The sequence below is a fragment of the Oncorhynchus keta genome, chromosome 24, assembly GCF_023373465.1.
Source record: "Oncorhynchus keta strain PuntledgeMale-10-30-2019 chromosome 24, Oket_V2, whole genome shotgun sequence".
Taxonomy (NCBI): domain Eukaryota; kingdom Metazoa; phylum Chordata; class Actinopteri; order Salmoniformes; family Salmonidae; genus Oncorhynchus; species Oncorhynchus keta.
The window spans coordinates 16,532,363-16,553,562 of NC_068444.1; the positions used below are offsets into that span (position 1 = coordinate 16,532,363).

Below are 21,200 nucleotides of genomic sequence, written 5' to 3' on the forward strand. Positions count from 1 at the left end.
ATGCTAATATGGTGTATTAAGGTATGTGTTCGAGCAATCTTTACTAATACTATTGACATTATTTACACAGGTTATTGAGATGTTCTCAGCCCCCCATGAAAAGTGCATTTTACTACTTCTGCAAATAGTATTCACATGGACATTGGGCAAAAGAAAATCGACATAATCCATGATTGACATAATCCCATTGACAAGATGTTACATTTCTGGAAGAGAACAGAAACCACTAGTACCTTAGGTCCAGGTTGTCCTGATGATCCAGGTTCACCAGGCAATCCATTGTCCCCCTAAATAAGAAAAACAAGAAAACAACATCAGTTTCGATGTTCCCGGTATCTCTGCACATCTGTATTTGTATTTATTATGGATCATTGAGTATGTGTGAAAATTACTTAGAACTTTGCTCCATGCATATGTAAAATATACTATACTACTGTAAGTGTGACTCTGAATACATTTGTAAAAATTGAAACTGTATCTATTGGTGGCAGCCAACTTACAGATAGTCCAATGGAACCTTTGGCTCCCTTCGGTCCTGGTAAACCATCTTCACCCTGTAATTATAGAATCATATAATTAATAACACTTTTCTATACAGTGGTTGTTCAATTTGGAAATATTTTTAGCTAAGAACAAGTTTAACAACTTCCCTGATTGTTTGCATGTGTGCTCTTTCTCTCTGTTACTTATGACATCTTTATTAAAGATTATTTATGTATTTCAATATCAAAACTTGAACCATAGTTTATAAAAGTCTAATGTTATGGGGATAGGGTACTGGGTCCTCAGAGGACTTTTGAAATTGAAGACTGAAGTCTTCAATTTTTGTAATCCCAAAATCATTTGTGGATTTTCCAAAATCCATCACCTGCACTTATATTTTTGTGATTTTGCAGATGCTAAAATCTTATCCAGAGTGACTTACAAGAGCAATTAGGGTTCAGTGCCTTGCTCAAGGGCACATCGGCAGATTTTTCACCTAGTCGACTCGGGGATTCAAACCAGCATTTTTTTTGGTTACTGGCCCAACACTTTAACGACTAGGCTTACTTTATTATATTCCTATTTATTTTAGTCTATACTTTATAACAGTGCAGGTAAACCAAAGTTGAAAACAGTATAGTGTTCCTAAATTGTTTTAGACATAAAACAAGGGAATGTCAAATAAAGTACAATAACATTATAGCCTTTCTTGCACAAAAGTTTTCTATAAAAAATTGCCGGGAAGGAGATGTGACTTTGAATCAATATTTAATGAAAATGTAATAGACAGTATGGGTACGTCCTGATATAAGGGCAGATGTTTATGAGAATAACAGGAGCTCACCTTAGTTCCACTCTGGCCCTCATTTCCAGGCCCGCCAGGCATACCCTGGAAACAAAAGAGTATGTAGCTTACTCTATATGACAGAACACGATCACAATACCCCGTGTGTTATGCATTACAATTGTTTTCAATATATTGATGAAAGACAGACAGGAAAGTGTCCTCCCCATCTAACACAGCTAACATACTGTATATGGTTCACGGATAGTCTTGTTTTCTTTCTTCTGAGAGGTCTGGATTATTCACATATCAAATGTCTTTCCCCTGAGCTTCGCTGGCTGTATCAGACAGTGGGTTTAATAGCTTTCACAGGATGTTGTAAAAACAAACACAAATACCGCCCTAATGAAGAGAACAGTAGTACTAGATAGCAATGGGTATCACTATGAATGGACAGGTCGAATGCGGCTTGAAACCTCATTGCATTTATAATTCATCAGAGAGATTGTTGTACCAATCTATATAACATACAATGTGTGTGTTAACCCTTGGCGATCTCTTCATAACATGTTCATTGATTTTATATGAATAACTAGTTGACCCCTAACAAGGATAGACCTAATAGTACAAATAAGTTTGTTGTCCAACTAAACTAATGGTGTTTTCTAATGCAATAAATAGACCTCTGAACCTTTCACCTATTACTACCTGTCAGGGCAAGGAGATTGAGGTTGTAACCTCATATAAATATCTTGGAATTTTAACTGATGATGCCTGTCTTTTAAATTGCATATTCAACCATTTACAAAAAAATTGAAGCTGAAATTGGGATTTTATTTTAGGAATAAGGCCTGTTTTTCTTTTGAAGCCAGAAGGAGGCTAGTATCAGCTACATTTATGCCTTTACTAGACTATGGGGATATTTTATATCTGAATGCTTTCGCTCAGTGTTTGAGATCAATTGACACTCTTTACCATGGCACTTTGAGATTTATTTCAAACTGCAAAACCCTTACGTACCACTGCACTTTGTATACCAGGGTTGGCTGGCCTTCTCTAGTCACTTGTAGACTCAGTCACTGGTATACTTTTATGTACAAAGCCATTTTGGGTTTACTACCTTTTTATTTGTGCATTTTTATTGTTCATAAATGTGGTGGGTACTCTCTTCGTTCGCTCAACTTTATCCTGCTAACTGTTCCAAATGTCCGAACGGAATTTGGTAAAAGGGCTTTTAATCTCAATGAGCCCTTCCTGGTTAAATAAAGGTTCATTTAAATTAAAAATGTACTTCCTAAAGTTTGTATAGAAGAATATACACAACTTTATGTTGACCTATAAGTGTTCTCTGCACACAATAGTTTTCCCACTAATCAGACATTTCAACATGGAAAATGTATCTGGGACACCTCCAGAGTCTCATTCCGACAAAGCCTCAGACCTCAAAGCTCTTAAAGCCACAGTGTATATCTTGGTTTAAATGAATAGCAACACAGTCCCAAAAATATTACTCATTGAAAACAGCAATAGGTGTTTCAAATGCTTGAGGATATGTTCCATGAAGTGGAACGGATGCATTCCATTTCCATGAAAGCTTGCCCATTTTGTCTGACCACTCAGTGTCACAAATCAGGAGTTTAAAAGAAGAAGCATGTATGTAGTGAATACATATGCCATGTTTATGGAAGTACTAAATATGGACTACTGCATTTAGTGATACCAAATATCTCTGAAAATACACTGTGGTGTAACCCTGTGAACGATGAGACCAAAAGGAGACTATTGCGTACAGGCCAAAGGTCAGTTGATACATCATATTTAAGTAGTCCCAGAGATGACTGTATATCCTTTTTCAAGTATGTTCTACATTCATGACTGTACGCATATTATCTATTGAAAACATTTCCTCCTCTTCAAAGACTTTCGACAGACACATCTCTGTCACACTTCAAACAAAGACTGACGTCGAAGGTTAAGGATATGGATATGGGTGACATAGCAGGTCACCCAAGTAGTGGTTGGCGGCAAATGGTTGGCGGCAAATGTAGAATAACCAACAATGTCAAATCCCAAGCAGGGATTGTCACATCCTAAACCAAATTCTGCATATTCCATTACACCTCGCAGCATAATCTGATATATGTTTGGTAGATGAGAGACAATATTTGTTGTTAATGGACAAATGTGAAAAGTGCATGGCGTTTAAAACCCTCCTGGGGACATAAATGGTCGTAAATAGTAAATCTGTTAGTTTGTGAATGTTTAGTTGAGTAAATAAACAGTTTATAATTGTTGAGCACATCCAACAAAACTACCTTGAAATGCCTCTTTCGTCAGTTTTTCATGATAAACGGGTACAGATGTTTGGAAAACGGCAGAGACTTTATCTTGAGGGGATTGTAAAGGAACATGGAAACATGGAAAATAACTCATCAAAACTCCTCCGATGCTGCAAATATATTAAAAGCTGTTCCCCAGATGAGGCTATTGACAATTAGCCACTTCAGTTAAGACACCATGAAAATCTATGTATGTGTCATATAGATAAGCCAAAGCGTATTTATGTGTTAAACGGCAGAGATATTCTTGGAATAGGCAGAGTAGTACATCATGGTCAACTATAGTTTGTTACATGTATTCTTGGATCTTTGATGGGAGTATGGGGGAGATGAATGGAGTTAATCCATGAACAAGTTGTGACTGTGAGGCTTATTATGGCTCATTGGAGGCACAAATGTTTCATATCATTTTCTTCCAATGGAATTCATAGAAAATGTTGCACATCAAAGAGTTGCCTAGCTATGGAAGTGTCCAAGAACAGCCTTTGTTTCCTTCTCTTTACATAGTGTTCTACTAATTAGAAATGTGACGACAAAGAACCCTTTCAATTCCAAACACTAAATACCTAAATAAGGACCTCTAACCAATTTTGGGCAAGAACACCGCATGAGCTATGTTTTTCGTTATGTGCAATGCTTAAATCCTGTTAAATGCTAACATGCAGTACTGTATCTATCTGCTGCAGAGGAGGCTGGTAGGAGGAGCTATAGGAGGACAGGCTCATTGTAATGGCTGGAATGGAATACATGGAACGGTATCAAACACATCAAACATATGGAAACCACATGTTTTACTCCATTCCATATATGCCATTCCAGCCATGACAATAAGCCTGTCCTCCTATAGCTCCTCCAAACAGCCTTCTCTAATCTGTTGGCATCTATCTGTTGGCTTTGGATAGGGCCTGAAAGTGGTTTTGGAGGGCCAATAGTGTGTGCTCTTCCAGCTAATCTAAAAAAAGCAATGACTCAATGTCTTTCGGATACAACACTCTTGACTCTCATTGGTTATTCAAAATCACATGACACTTGTCTCAAGAGTAAGGCTGATAACCCAATCCTTTTCCCCATGCCATTATCAACACGTCATGTAAAATAAGTACCTAAATAGAAAAAATATAGAAAAAAGTCTCACAATACAATCATTTTTAGACACTAGCTTTGAGGGGGTTACAGGCAGATACAACTATTGTGTTATTTAGTCCATAAAGACATTGGATCATTGGATGTTCTGGCAAACCAAATGGCTTACAGCCCTGTGGAGCAACTGACTCATCTAGAACATTGTAGTTCCACCACTCGGCTTGTGCGGCCAAATCTGCAGAACTCCCAAGACTAATGGGGATGCACTTTTTCAGATGTATTATTCTGTCCCCAAATGACTACAAAATGACTACATGAAGTCACCAAAGTATTGTCATAATAGGGTTTATATCCTGGGATGAACTAGAGGGAAACCACTCCAAATTTACTAGCTGTCAGAAATACTGTCATGATCCATGATGTCGGCTGTGATTCAAGTAGCTCCAGATGACTGAGTCTGTTTTGGATATCCCCTGCTAAAGTCAAGGAACTCATTTTATTTGAGGGGGCGGAGGGCATTCTGGCATTGTTCATATTTCATAGAAACCTAAGCATACAAGAAAGTAGACCGTCTAGAGTGCATAGAATGTAGATTATAATCCATGGTTATAGAAAGAATAGAAATGTCCATGACTTACAGGATGGCCCTCCCCTCCGTCTAGACCAGGGATGCCAGCTGCTCCAACCTCTCCCTATTGATGAAAATAATGCATAAGAATATCATTAACACAGACATCATGCTTGATGATTCAGTGAACCGGCTACAGGTACAGTTCAAAGAGATAGCAGCACCCACCATGAATTTGCTAATTGGATACTGTTGAATCTATCTTTGTTAGATTAAAGTTAACAGCAGAGGCGGCAGGTAGCCCAGCAGTTAACAGTGTTGGGCCAGTAACCGAAAGGTCACCGGTTTGGATCCCCAAGCCAACTGGGGGAAAAATCTGCCGATGTGCCCCTGAGCAAGGCACTTAGCTGTAAGTCACTCTGGATAAGAGTGTCTGTCAAATTAGGTGTTAAATAAGGTGTATGTACAGTGTCAGCTCTACATGTGACCCAGCTTGTCAAGCCATGATGAGGTTAAATAAGGTACAGTGTCTGTACAGTATCAGCTCTACATGTGACCCAGCTTGTCAACCCGGGCAGCAGCGTAGCCTAGTGGTTAGAGTGTTAGACTTGTAACCAAAAGGTTGCAAGTTCAAATCCCTGAGCTGACAAGGTACAAATCCCCTGAACCAGGCAGTTAACCCACTAGGCCATCATTGAAAATAAGAATTTGTTCTTAACTGACTTGCCTAGTTAAATAAAGGTTAAAAAAGCCATAATAAGGTGTCTGTACAGTATCAGCTCTACATGTACAGTAACCCAGCTTGTCAAGCCATTATTTTCAACCAACTGGCATTCTAAAAACATCCAATGAGACACTACTTGTTCTATTTTCCACAGTGTAGAAGGGAAGAAACCAACTGTGAACATTTTTGGAAGGTTCTACATGTGGAAGAAAAAAATGATATAAATCCAGAAGTTATAACGCAGACACAACCACCTAGATGGTGATGAACTGCCATTAAGATAATGGAAACCATGTGTCAGGAAAGCCTGAGCTGAGTAAGAACACAAGGAAACAATGGTGCTAACCCCCTTATAGATCACAATGTGTTCTAACAGCAATAATATATTTCCACTGTTGGGGAACTGCCAGACAATAGCAGCGTAACCCTTTGGTGGTTCAGTTCCGACCGACTACGACAGGTCAACCTTATGGTCAATTTTGTCAAACATCAATCCCATCCATCAGTAAGTTAACTTTCCTTTGTTTAGTCACATTGAAAACCAACCTTTTGACCGATTTGTCCTGGGACTCCGTTCTTTCCATCGCTTCCAGGTAAACCCTGAGTTGAAGAATGGGAGAAAGAGATATTTTTTCAAACTTAAAGCCATGTCAGTTCCTGGTTTGAGACCAGAGTATCTATATTGTACATACGGGTACTCCTGGATGTCCGGCTGGCCCAGAGAATCCCCTGGCTCCTTTTTCTCCCTGAAATCGTTAAATTGATATATAGTATTTAGTATTTTATTAGGATCCCCTTTAGCTGCTGCCAAGGCAGCCGCTACTCTTCCTGGGGTCCATACGGGAACCAAACAACACATCACACCAAAACGGTCTACATCATCAATAAAACAATACATCACACAATACCTTTTGTACTATACAAATTCACCCTTATCCATCATTACAAATGTACAATATAAAATGTACAATATTACAACAATATAATACTGCAGTATATTGGCCAGAGGTCAATATACTGTATAAATTTGTCAATATGTTTGTCATCTTGAAAGCATAAGCAAGTGGCCAGTTAACTACTACCTAACCTTTGTTGTTTACTTAGCAATTAATGTACATAACCGTGTGGTTAACAGTATTGAGATATTCTTACCACGAGGCCATCTTTGCCGGCAAGTCCTGATCCCCCTGAAAGACCCATAGAGCCCTGGGAAAGAAATGAAAGAAATGAAAGATTCATTTAATAACGCCCCTTGCCCACCGTTCCCTGAAAACATTTGATTAAGATGAACAGTGAAATGCTTACTTACGAGCCCTTCCAAACAAAAAAAGTAATAACACATAATAATAACAGTAACAATAAATAATGTACAGAGTCAATGTCTATGTTCCTTATAACCTACAAATGTTTCATGTTCTTTTTAATTTCCTTTGGCTTGCTCTCATAGAATACAAGGTGTATTGTTTTATTAGATGTGGGGTTCATGACATTCAGTTCACCAGCTGTTTATTTCCATTTAAGACGGATCTATTAGGATAGTTCCGAGAGTTTATTGCTATGGATTACCAATAGCTTCCTTTTCTGTTCATAATTTGACCAAAATAATTCATCAATGCAACATATGTCATCTTCCCAGGATGTAAGACATTTAGGGAGATGGATTACTGATTATATACAGATTAATTGAATAACCTGGCTGATAATGTGCATGCAAAGAGTTGATATTATATAGAGATGTATACATTTGATAACCTTATTCAGTGAAACCAGTGTTATGGTGTACCTTTTCACCTGCTTGACCCAATGGCCCAGGTAATCCCGGAACCCCTCTTTCACCCTGAAAAGACAAGAGATTTATACATAAAATGTGTGTCTGATAAAAGTGATTGTAGATTATTAGAAGTAGCTTTGATCAGTTGGTTGGAATACAAGCATTGGTTATAATGCATGAAAGTGGGTCTCCTACAGTGTCATAAAATACATAATGCCGAATCGATAAAAAGTCATACTAATGCTTTTTTTTGACCTTCCTACCGAATCACCAGGCCGTCCTTGTTCTCCCTTGTTGCCATCAACCCCGCGTCGCCCCTGAAAGAGAGAACAGAAAGAGTATCTCCATTGATTTTACATCAAAAACACTACTCTGATCAAAACATAATTTGTTTTAAAATTCAGCTGATACCTCTGTCCCAGTTGGACCCTGTGGTCCAGGAATCCCTCGGTTACCAGGCACACCCTTCAATTTAAAAAGAGGAGAGATGAGAATTCATGAGATATTTACCCTTTTTATTAATATTGCTCATAGATAAAACACATGAATCAGCTGTGTTCAATTAAATTAGTCTCACTTAATGTGGCAATCAGCAGTTAAACATTAACAAGGCGTGCTCCCAGCCTGTGTTTCGCTAAAAAATTGAGGGATGGGGCTGGAGAAACGTAACCACGCTCAAATTCGTAGACAGAGCTATGGATGCAAGGACTGACCATCCATTATATCAAAATTACGGGTAACAATTTACTTTGATAACACAGCTATAAAGCATTCTTTATACATCTATAAGCATTTCATGAACGTGTTATAACAGGCCCCAAATGCATTATTCATTAAAGGTTAATGAAATATATCCATAGCATATCTACAGAGCATATCTATAGCGCCTTCATGTCTTTCTAGTCTGGTGTGGATCACTTGGTAGAGCACAGCACTTACAGCACCAGGGTTGTGGGATCAACTCCCATAGGGGACCAGTATGAAAATCTATGTACTTAGTACTGTAAGTCTCTTTGGATAAGAGAGTTTTCTAAATGTAAAAAACTGTAAATGCTATGCAAGAGCTCATGTTTAGGTATCTTTATAGATGTGTCATATGGTGTACTTTATCCTTCATAGTTACATTTTCATTGACCTAGGCATGCTCTCACAAATTATTTACCTTAATTGATGACATGTGTGTGCTGTAACTTTCTGTACTTAATTAACCACCCTCCTCCTGTGATTGGAGCATCCTTTAAACTACTGACTCTCTTTCATTGTGGTCCACACGCTCTGCCTCCTTTATAACCTGTGGTGCCCCTGTGTTTGAGGTCAAGCGTGGTGAAGAAAAGACGCAAATTGTTGGTCCAAACTACAAAGGTTTGAGCTGCGTAGGTGTGGTTGAAGCTAGCTCATAGTGGCGTTCGTCCTAAAAATAGTTTTCCGTGAGTTCAGGGTTGTCGCCTATCGTTAGTTGTTTTGTAGTTGTTGGTCCAAGTGCCACACCCCGTGCTCCCCCATGCTCGTGGTGATGGTGGCTTCGTCCAGGTAGATTTATTGTGATTCAATAATTGACAACGTCATTTATTTGCTCTTATGGACAGTAATGTGGTTGTAGTCCTGTGCATTATTATTGTCTAAGTAGTGTGCAAGCCACCATCTCGGTATCTGTTGACTGATGATCATTGTGATACTGGCTTGGAGAAAGAAGATTGGAATAAAATAGATTTTTTTTAATGGTGTTGTCTGCTCAATTACATTGCTTCACAGATCTTCACTATAAAGGGTTTAAACACTGTTTCACAAGCTTGTTCAATGAACCATACACAATTAATGAACATGCACCTGTGTAGTTAAGACACTAACAGCTTACAAACGGTAGGCAATTAAGTTCAAAGTTATTAAAACGTAGGGCACTAAAGAGGTCTTTCTACTGACTCTGAAAAACACCAAAAGAAAGAGGCCCAGGGGTCCCTGATCATCTGCGTGAATGTGCCTTAGGCATGCTGCAAGGAGGCATGAGGACTGCAGATGTGGACTGGGCAATAAATTGCAATGTCCGTACTGTGAGACGCTTAAGACAGCACGACAGGGAGACAGGACGGACAGCTGATTGTCCTCGTAGTGGCAGACCACGTGTAACAACACCTGCACAGGATTGGTACTTCCGAACATCACACCTGCAGGATGGCAACAACAACAGCCCAAGTTACACCAGGAATGCACAATCCCTCCATCAGTGGTCAGAATGTCCGCAATAGGCTGAGAGAGGCTGGACTGAGGGCTGTTGTAAGGCAGGTCCTCACCAGACATCACCGGCAACAACTTTGCCTATGGGCACAAAATCACCAGACAGGACTGGCAAAAAGTGCTCTTTACGGAAAAGTCACGGTTTTGTTTCACCAGGGGTGATGGTCGGATTCGCGTTTATCTTGAAAGAATGAGCGTTACAACGAGTCCTGTACTCTGGAGTGGGATCAATTTGGAGGTGGCGCGTCCGTCATGGTCTGGGGCGGTGTGTAACACTCATTCCTTCACGAAGGAGAGTTACACACAGCATCATCGGACTGAGCTTGTTGACATTGCAGGCATTCTCAATGCTGTTCATTACAGTGAAGACATCCTACTCCCTCATGTGATACCCTTCCTGCAGTCTCATCCTGACATGACCCTCCAGCATGACAATGCCACCAGCCATACTGCTCATTCTGTGCGTGATTTCCTGCAAGACAGGAATGGTAGTGATCTGCCATGGCCAGCGAAGAGCCCGGATCTCAATCCCATTGAGCACGTCTGGGTCCTTTTGGATCGGAGGGTGAGGGCTCGGGCCATTCCCCCCAGAAATGTCCGGGAACTTGCAGGTGCCTTGGTGGAAGAGTGGGGTAACATCTCACAGCAGGAACTGGCAAATCTGGTGCAGTCCAAAAGGAGGAGATGAGCTGCAGTACTTAATGCAGCTGGTGGCCACACCAGATACTGACTGTTACTTTTGATTTTGACGCTCCCTTTGTTCAGGGACACATTATTCGATTTCTGTTAGTCACATGTCTGTGGAACTTGTTCAGTTTATGTCTCAGTTGTTGAATCTTATTATGTTCATACAAATATTTACACATGTTACGTTTGCTGAAAATAAACGCAGTTGACAGTGAGAGGACGTTTCTTTTTTTGCTGAGTTTACTTTATTTACGTACGTATTCAGACCCTTTGCTATGAGACTCGAAATTGAGTTGAGGCGCATCCTGTTCCCATTGATCATCCTTAAGATGTTTCTTCAACTTGATTGGAGTCCACCTGTGATAAATTCGCTTGATTGGACATGATTTGGAAAGGCACACGCCAGTCTATATAAGGTCCCAAAGTTGACAGTGCTTGTCAGACCAAAAACCAAGCTATGAGATAAAAGGAATTGTACATAGAGCTCAGAGACAGGATTGTGTCTAGGCACAGATCTGGGAAAGGGTAACAAAAAATGTCTGCTGCATTTAAGGTCCCCAAGAACACAGTTGCCTCCATCATTCTTAAATGGAAGAAGTTTGGAACCACCAAAACTTTTCATGGAGCTGGCCGCCTGGCCAAACTGAGCAATCGGTGGAGAAGGGCCTTGCTCAAGGAGGTGACTAAGAACCTGATGGTCACTCTGACAGAGCTCCAGAGTTCCTCTGCGGAGATGGGAGAACGTTCCAGAAAGAAAACCATCTCTGCAGCACTCACCAATCAGGCCTTTATGGTAGAGTTGCCAGACGGAAGCCACTCCTCAGTAAAAGGCACATGAAAGCCTTTCTTGGAGTTTTCCAAAAGGCACTCACAGACCATGAAAAACAAGATTCTCTGGTCTGATGAAACCAAGATTGAACCCTTTGGACTGAATGACAAGCGTCAGATCTGGAGGAAACCAGGTAGCATTCATCACCTGGCCAATACCATCCCTACGGTTAAGCATGGTGGTGGCAGTATTATGCTGTGAGAATGTTTTTCAGTGGCCAGGACTGGGAGACTAGTCAGGATTGAGGAAAAGGTGAACGAAGAGATCCTTAATGAAAACCTGCACCAGAGCGCTCAGGACCTCAGACTGGGGTGAAGGTTCACCTTCCAACAGGACAACGAGCCTAAGCACAATGCAGTCAAGACAACGCAGGAGAGGCTTTGGGACAGTCTCTGAATGTCCTTGAGTGGCCCAACCAGAGCCCGGACTTGAACCTGATCAAACATCTCTGAAAATAGCTGTGCAGCAACACTCCCCATCCAACCTGACAGAGCTTGAGAGGATCTGCAGAGAAGAATGGGAGAAACTCCCCAAATACAGGTGTGCCAAGCTTGTAGCGTCATACCCAAGAAGACAGTTGGTGGTTGAGGATATCCCTCTAGTGGTGTGGGGGCTCATCTTTGGCAAAGTGGGTGGGGATATATATCCTGCCTGTTTGGCTCTGTCCAGGGGCATCTTCGGAAAGGGTAACAGTGTCTCCGAACCCCTCCTGTCTCAGCCTCCAGTATTTATGCTGCAATAGTTTATGTGTCGGGGGGCTAGGGTCAGTCTGTTATATCTGGAGTATTTCTCCTGTCTTCCTGTGTGAATTTAAGTATGTCCCCTCTAATTCTCTCTCTCTTTCTCTTTCTTTCGGAGGAAAGAAGTGTCTCCTGACCCCTCCTGTCTCAGCCTCCAATATTTATGCTGCAATAGTTTGTGTCGGGGGGCTAGGGTCAGTCTGTTATATCTGGAGTATTTCTCCTGTCTTCCTGTGTGAATTTAAGTATGCCCCCTCTAATTCTCTCTCTTTATCTCTTTCTTTCTCTTTCTTTCGGAGGGCCTGAGCACTAGGACCATGCCTCAGGACTACCTGGCCTGATGACTCCTTGCTTTCCCCAGTCCACCTGATCATGCTGATGCTCCAGTTTCAACTGTTCTGCCTGTGGCTATGGAACCCTGACCTGTTCACTGGAAGTGCTACCTTGTCCCGGTAGCACTGCTATATTGGACTCTCTCTCTACCGCACCTTCTGTCTCTGACTCTGAATGATTAGCTATGTGATAGGTGAGAATTGTCTGTTAATTGAATGATAAGAATATTCCGCCCTGAAACATATAATTGTATGGAATTGATTAGAATGTATGAAATCATAATCAATTAATGTGTAGTCCTAGTCAGAAATAGGGTAAAACAATATGCCTTTATGGTATTCTAAACACAGACTGTCTGAGCTTGGTGCTGACCTGACGAGAGATTTGTGAGAGAACGGGGAGTACGTCTCAAGGACAAGGTCACTATCTCTGTCGGCTGGGAAGTGAGACAGACAGTGTGCGCGAAGCAGGACATGTGTGTGCGTATGTTTGTGTGTACGTGTGTGCAAATGTTTGTGTGTATGTGTGTGCGTATGTTTGTGTGTATGTGTGGGCGTATGTTTGTGTGTATGTGTGGGCGTGAGAAGTCAGTATAAAATGAATTGATTTGTATTCATGACTTCAGAACGTTCCCGTGAATAAACATTTAACTTTGGTAGACTGGGCCTCTGTCTGTTTCCTGTTCTATCAGTATCTTACAAATCCTGATATAACAGACTACGGGTAACTTAATTGGTAAATGAACAGGAGTATAGAATTCTCCTGACACTATGAAAAGCCAACTGACGTTTACTCTTGAGGTGCTGACCTGCTGCACCCTCTACTACCACTGTGATTATTATTATCTGACCCTGCTGGTCATCTATGAACGTTTGAACATCTTGGCAATGTTCATTTATAATCTCCACCCGGCACAGCCAGAAGAGAACTGAACACCCCTCAGAGCCTGGTCCTTCTCTAGGTTTCGTCCTAGGTTCCGGCCTTTCTAGGGAGTTTTTCCTAGCCACCGTACTTCTACACTAGGCAAAGTACTGGGTAAAGGGTATGAATACTTACGTAAATGTGATATTTGAGTGTTCATTTATTTTTTAATGCAGAAATACGGATTCTGCTTTGTCATTATGGGGTATTGCGTGTCAATTGATGAGGGGGAAAAACTATTTAATCCATTTTAGAATAAGGCTGTAACGTAACAAAATGTGTAAAATGTCAAGGGGTCTGAATACTTTCCGAAGGCAGTGTATTTCATTAACCTTTAATGTGGTTGGGAACTGTTATAACATGTTCCTGAAAAGCTTATATATGTGTAATGAATACTTTATGGCTATATAGTGTTGGGTTCGGGATTTCTTAACTTGTGAAATCTACTTATTCATGTCACTGTGGGAGAGAGTGGAATGTATCATGTTTACATTGTGACAGGATGTGTTATCGTTAGCCTTCAGGGATCCTAGTCACCATGACAGAAGTGATTTTGGTAGGATTGAGCACTTTGGGGCAGAGGTCAGGTCAGATGAAGTGAGGAAGAACAGATATCACTAAGGTTCTGTCTTGCACCAGGGATGCATTGGCTGTTCAGATGTGTAGGAGGAGACTCAGCCTGGGAGAAAGAGTTCAATATCAGTGCTTGTGTGAATATGTTTTTTGTCTAATGCAGTTGTATTGACCCAATGGGAGAATAAACTTGGTGTAAGGTTTCATAGTGTCCGACGAGTTCTTACTCTGATAATTAGAACATAACACTAGTCAAATTATAGTTTTAACCTATACAGGCTATACAGTGTTTGTTTACAAACATTGGTGTAAAACAAGGTCATATTGTGGGTTCTGATGGGGTACGACAGTTGAACTAAGCTCATGAGGCATTTATAAGTTATATTCTTCAAGAATCAATGTGTACATATCATTCCTTTCTATGTCCAAAAATGGCTGTAGCTACTGCAATTGTCCCTTCAAAATTTTAAAACAACTTTCAAAACCTTCATACATACACACTTTATAAGCCTTCATTAGCCCGTTATAAGGCCTATATAGATGGTCTAGAAGTCATTCATAATCAAATGCCATATGAAGGGTGCCAAAGGGGTTTTGATAGATTTGACAAAACAGATGTAAGGACCTTTTATATCACTCTTTTTGTAGTATGACTTTGCTTATAAAGGATTCGTAAGACCTCTATGTAGGGATCATTAAAGCTCTAAAAAGCCTTTATCAGTTGAAACATGTTGCTGGTATAGTTAAGACAAGGTTTTTGGTATCCTGTTAAAGTCAAGGTTATAAGGTTATGGGTAAACTATGCCTTTGTCCTCACAGCAGGACAACCACAATCTATATGAGGACATGACCTCCAGCCAGCTTTCAATTGGAATCTGTTGAAAAATGCTAATCAGTTTAATCAAACATCAGGCAATTTATTTTCTCCAAATCTTGTTCCTACATGGCCATGAAAGAGGGTGAACACCTTTTTCCATTGCTTTTAGGAGACGTACTTTTATCCTCGTGAGAGTGGTGAGCACCACCGCCAAGCACTATACACTTCATAATTTTACGTCAAGAGAGCATATGAAACTCATTAATGAATTAGCGCTCATACTGCTGCTCTGCAGCTGTTATGGAAAACTTGAGCCTCTGCCCTAGATATGAAGTACTACATAGGTAGCAATTTACAGTTCACACTACCTGTTAGCTAAAATATAGTTCCATACTGCATTTTACTTGATTTTAATATCATAAACTGGCACAGGAATGGTATGTCATCTGCATGTCTATATTCAACATAAGAAAAAATAGTCAGGAGAAAAGTATGCTTTCTGTGTGTAGATAAGTTTCTGCATTGATCATAGATCTTTGCTCTTAGTATGATGGTAAACTTGATTACTGAACAGAATATGTTTCCAGTTCTGTAAGTTCTTTCATACTTCCACACCCATACTTGATTATACTACAAGTGGGTACCATTTGTTTATTCAACTAAGTGTGTCGACAAATTCATTGGGGAAAATTTGAGGACTGTTCAATTAAGATAATTATTCAATTCTATTTAATGACTCAAACCACTAGAGGATGTTTACTGGGAACTAAAATATTCTCAGTTGCTACAGACATTAGCATTTGCAATAAAACAGCCCTCATATTTTGGGATAAACCCAAATGTAACATCTGCCCCAACTTCAGTGGGAGGATGAAATGTAGGAGGATGATATGTACTGCTTTCATTGTTATGTAGTGTAGGGTTTGAACGAAACTAATATCTTTCCTCTGGTTACAAAGGAAAGACTTCACAAGATATTTATGAAAGACACTCTCTCATCCCTTTATGGCACTTTGGAGGAAGATTTGCTCCAATAATGCATTGGCAGTATTTAAAGGCCACAACATGTTCACAAAGAATTCATCTTTGTATTGTAAACTGGTCTACAATTCTCGTGACCTCAGTCAACAGTAGAGATTAGTATTGAGTGCAAGTTGAACACCCCACACAGACCAACGTACTGTCCTTCCAACCATACAGCATTTCAAAGCATCTAATGGAAAAAGCTATTAAAATATAGGACTTCAAAATGTCATCCGAACAGTGAGTTGATAAAGAGTTCATTGATAGATAACAATGAACAAATTGAGTTCATAAAAATTAGTGAAACAATGGTTATTTTGTCCCTGATATAGTTTAGGCAGAAAATGACACAATAGTCTTTGTTACATGACTATTTACAAGAATAATGATGATATTCAAAATTGACTTTATATGCCACTTTGGGCAAACATTACTGAGTCATTACAGGGTGGTTTTCCGGACACAGATTCAGACTAGTCCTGAATTAAAAATAATTTTTAATGTAGATTCTCCATTGAGCTTTACTTTTTAGTCCAATACTAGGTTTAATCTGTGTCCAGGAAATCACCCTTCAAGTTCAAAGTGATGGTAGAGCTGGTACAAGCAAGCAAGCAACATCAGCAAACGTGCCACATGTTTTCAGTTAGTGAATTTCCAGGTTCTTGTGTAAGTTTTCATACAGACACTCTTACCTCCTGCTTACCAGTTTCAGTGAAATCTGAGTCATACCACAAAAAAACAACAAATGCCAAACCGCTAATGCACAAACGCCTACTAAAAAATCTACTGCTTCTGTAAGATGTATCTTGTTACAGTGACAGTCCCCTGCGAGGTAACATGTGCTGTACTGTTTCATGGAAACAATGACCATGAGTCCTCTTAAAACATTTGTCAGATTTCCAAAAACATTTGCTTCATGGCATGAAGTCTAGCCCTTAGAAATGAACAGTCCCCTAAAGGTCATGATCCAATCCACTAAGGGTCTATTCAATCAATTCTGGTAAGACAATTCTGCTCTAACTCAAAGAAATCAAACACCAACATGGAACGAAGACATGTAGGGACTTTATCATTAAGCTAGACACTAGAGGTTAGAGAGACATTCACCTTTACAAATGACATGACAGATTCTTCTCTTTTCCTTTCTGCTTGATGTTAGAGAGCATCTCAGGGAGGACTTGCTCCTTGACTATCTTCATGATCTGTTTCATAATCGTTATGTTCTGACTATCAGCCACTTAACATGTAATCAGGTGAAGATCCAATATGCTTTAGCATCTTCAGTGGCAACCAGATCATTCTATCAAATCTACACTTAGAAAAAAAGGGTTCTATAAAAGGGTTCTTCGGCTGTCCGCATAGGATAACCCTTTTTGATTCCAGCTATAACTTTTAGGGTTTCATGTAGAACCCTCTGTGGAAAGGGTCCTACATGGAACCAGAAAGAGTTCTACGTGGAACCAAAAAGGGTTATCCTATAGGGACAGCCGAAGAACCCTTTTTGGTTCTAGATAGCACCTTTTTTTCTACTCTCTGCAGATTTCTGTATGTTAGAAACTGTGGCAGCGGTGATTACTTACGTTTGAGTTCAGTCTAGTCTAGAAATAGTAGATCTGGGCCCGTATCCACAAAGCGTCTCAAAGCAGGAGTGCTGATCTAGGATATGTCCATATAATCTTAATCTTTGTGATCAACACTCCTACTCTGAGACACTTTGTGGATACGGGCCCTGGACTTATTAATCATATTTAACACAAAGCTTTTCTGCAAATAATGACATTTGATCTCCATCTGGCCCGCCTCCATCTGGCCCGCCTCCATCTGGCCCGCCTCGTGTGCCCAGTTATCACACTGGCAGGAGTCATAAAGTTTCTCCTGCCACCCAGTAGGGAGAAAAAGCCTTTAGAGTTAAGTACCAGATACTGTACTTAACACTCAGACATGAACCTCTTTTCCCTTTCCTTTTAAGAAAAATGAAAAATGCCCTGAAATCCCTAGAAGGTAAATCCTGTTGGAGAAAGGGTACTATTAGCACCACTATGTACTCTACCCCGGGTGCCGATGGCATGGGCGTCAATTAAGGCAGCCCCCTGCACCTGATTCAGAGGGTTTGGGTTAAACGTAGAAGACAAGTTTTGGTTGAATGCATTCAGTTGTACAACTGACTAGGTATCCCCTTTCACCCTCTCTCTCCAAGTGTGCTCTTTAACCGTTACAACATTAAAGGGAATTCTCTTGACATCCAAAACATCCAACTGGCATCCAACTGATTTGAATGCCCATTCAGCAATGTCCCGAATAGCAATTCATCCATTTTCAATGCATTTATTTTCTCCAAAAGTGTTGGATTCTGATGGGTGTTGAATAAGTAGATGTTTGTATATTAAACTATGTAGTACTCACAGGCTTACCATCAGCACCAGCAGGACCAGCTTGACCTGGGTTCCCCGTTGTTCCTGCTTCCCCCTGACAGAGAACACAGCATGTTATTGACTGGACCATTTTGATCTTTAAAACAACACAATTGCACCACTCATGAAACCGCTGAACTACTCAGAAACTGTTTGTCTATTGCATGCTGCAAAGCAGCACCGATTTGGTTTTAAAACATGTTCTTTGTGAGGAGCATCAAACATAAATGCTTTTTACCTTTCCTGGAAAAGACCTTTCAAGGTTTTACAGACTTTATCAGTACGAAAGATCATTCTGAGTTCATGTCTCAGCAGGACATGTTGAGCTTTACTTGATTCAAGATGCCCTTTGCTACAATTCCTGTTAATATATCAGCCCCATAGGAGGCTGGTGGGAGGATATATAGGAGGACGGGCTCATTGTAATGTAATGGATAATTGTAAACAATTATGGAAACATGTTTAACTCCATTCCATTGATACCATTCCAGCCATTACAATGAGCCCATCCTCCTGTAGCTCCTCCCACCAGTTTCCTCTGATTCAGCCCAAAAGATCCATCTGCGAACCAGCCATGCTTGTAGCCTTTTGGATGTATTATTAAAACCTTTAAGAGCAATCTTTTCCTTTTGAAAAACTGGATTTGTACCCATGCGTGACTATGGCCTTATAAACACAAACATGCCTGCAACCTTGTGCACTTTTACAGAATAAAATGACCTGTTGCTGTGGTAATATTGCTTAAAGGTGAAACGTTTTAATTTAACTTTTAACATCTTGTAAATTCTTTGGCATATGCTCTGTGAACAATTAAATGTGTCACACAGCACTTTATTTTGTGGCCCATTTAAGGAAATTGTATTTTTGCCTAGGAGCCAGTCTGTTTGTACTTTTAGTCAACTTGTCATTCTCTTGCCAAACAATCCGTAACTAGTCCCTTTTTCAATGGTTCATTATTTAAATCAATAAAGACGTTGGACAGTGGGGCAGGTCTTATTGATAACATCTTCCAACCACAACCCAATCACATGCATTGCTGTCACAGTGACGTACTGTAGGCACAAAGCCACATCCGTTTGAACCGCATCTTTCTATTTGGCTGTACGTTCACGTCTTGGATGAATTGGTCAAGTTGTGGGTAGACAAAACCATTTAAGTCAGAAAACTGTTCAAAAGTGAAACGCTTTCAGAGGTGTATTTGATTTGCACAGCATCATGTCCTGATGGAAGGAGTTGACACCTGATTTAGAAACTGGCAAGCGCGGTGATGTAACCCTTCTGACTGACCTTCATTCCTTGAAGACCAGGAGGTCCGGGAGGACAGGTACATGGTTCTGGAGTCGGGTCCACGTCTATGTCACCAGGGCCATTGGCGCACTGGAATAAACAAGAAACACGCACACCATTCACTAATGGCACGTAGCCCTTTCCAGCGGTCATACCACCAACTCTCCCTCTAGTGGCCTCATGGGTGGAAAGTTATTAATATTTTTCATCATTTCATAATTAATCAAGATGATTAAAAAAACAGCCAAAAATCCAGTGTTTCAATGTCAAACTTTTTTCCCCTCTTATTTCTTCTGTTACGTATATAAAGTGTAATATTGGGATGCAAACTCAAAATTGAATACATTTCAACTCTATATCTGACATGGTACAGGTGTCTTTTTTTTTAAAGTCCATAGCCATGCGTGTGAGGTGTGTACTTTTCTTTCAAAGTAGACTACCAAGAAACACTCTGCCTACTGCAGTAAAAGGTTTGAACATAGTGATCACTAAGCCATACTCTTGTCATATGGAAGACATACGAGCAATTAATCAATGATATGTCTGATTTCCTGCTAACAGACACTCAGACAACTGAAGCCAAGGGAGTGCATTCAGTTCAGGTCTCTTAGCAGTCGTATCATTTAGCATTTGGCAGCCTAGTAGCATTCACACAGCAGACACTTCCAGCAAAATGACTTTGCAAACATAGTTCTAAAGACAAAGCGCTATATTACATGTTTATAGCAAGAGACTAAAAACCTTGACTGCATATTAGTACAAATATGTTTGCTTGCTTGACGCAAGGGAAAAATATTACTTTGGACTTACCCTGAAATTCATAAAATGTAACTATAGGTATGTTCAACATAACGTTATTACCATGTGATTACTTTTGTATTACCGGTAGCCTAGCGGTTAAGAGTGTTGGGCCAGTAACTGAAAGGACGGCTGGTGCAAATTGTCAAGCCGGCAAGGTGGTAAAAATCTGACGTTTTGCCCTTGAGCAAGGCAGTTAACCCCCAACAACAACTGCTCCCCAGGCGCCTATGATGTGGACGTCGATTACAGAAGACCCCCGCACTTCGCTGATTTAGAGGGGTTTGGATAAATGCGGAAGACACATTCCGATTGAATGCATTCAGTTGTGCAATTGACTAGGTATCCCCTTTCCCTTCCCTATTACAATGTTGTAACTATAGTTAGTGCTGTGTAGTTACCTCGGTATAAGATAAGCTTAAAAGAAAACTCCACCCAAAAACCCTATTTTTATTTTGTTTCCCTTGTTGATATAGTCCCAAAATCTGTTGCATGTCAGCAACCACATTTTGAATATACTGTATATAACTTTCAAAATACAGTAATACAGTCAGTATTTTGCATTATATGATGGTGTGTATTGCATCATATAATTGCTGGCATACAAAACAAGTTGGGATTATATCAACAATGGACTAATAAAACCAATACCAAAAGATAACATTTTGGGTGGAATTTTCCTTTAAGGTAAAGTGTTACCTATACATTGCACAACCCCTAGCAGATTAGTGATGGCAGGTAGCCTAGTGGGCCAGTAACCGAAAGGTTGCTAGATTGAATCCCTGAGCTCACAAGGT

General features: G+C 40.2%; 1 protein-coding gene across 4 annotated transcripts in view; it reads right to left on the bottom strand.

The window, feature by feature from the left end:
- Window positions 1-21,200, bottom strand: part of col21a1 (collagen, type XXI, alpha 1) — a 45,427-nt gene that overhangs the window by 9,398 nt on the left and 14,829 nt on the right. For all 4 annotated transcript variants that reach the window (XM_035801003.2, XM_052477878.1, XM_052477880.1 and 1 more), the window contains 12 exons: window positions 19,606-19,695; window positions 18,311-18,373; window positions 8,164-8,217; window positions 8,016-8,069; window positions 7,765-7,818; window positions 7,134-7,187; window positions 6,674-6,727; window positions 6,528-6,581; window positions 5,328-5,381; window positions 1,328-1,372; window positions 501-554; window positions 234-287 (listed from right to left, as the gene is read on the bottom strand). In XM_035801003.2, the coding sequence (XP_035656896.1) occupies window positions 234-287; window positions 501-554; window positions 1,328-1,372; window positions 5,328-5,381; window positions 6,528-6,581; window positions 6,674-6,727; window positions 7,134-7,187; window positions 7,765-7,818; window positions 8,016-8,069; window positions 8,164-8,217; window positions 18,311-18,373; window positions 19,606-19,695 (684 nt within the window). The remainder of the gene's footprint in view (window positions 1-233; window positions 288-500; window positions 555-1,327; window positions 1,373-5,327; window positions 5,382-6,527; window positions 6,582-6,673; window positions 6,728-7,133; window positions 7,188-7,764; window positions 7,819-8,015; window positions 8,070-8,163; window positions 8,218-18,310; window positions 18,374-19,605; window positions 19,696-21,200) is intronic.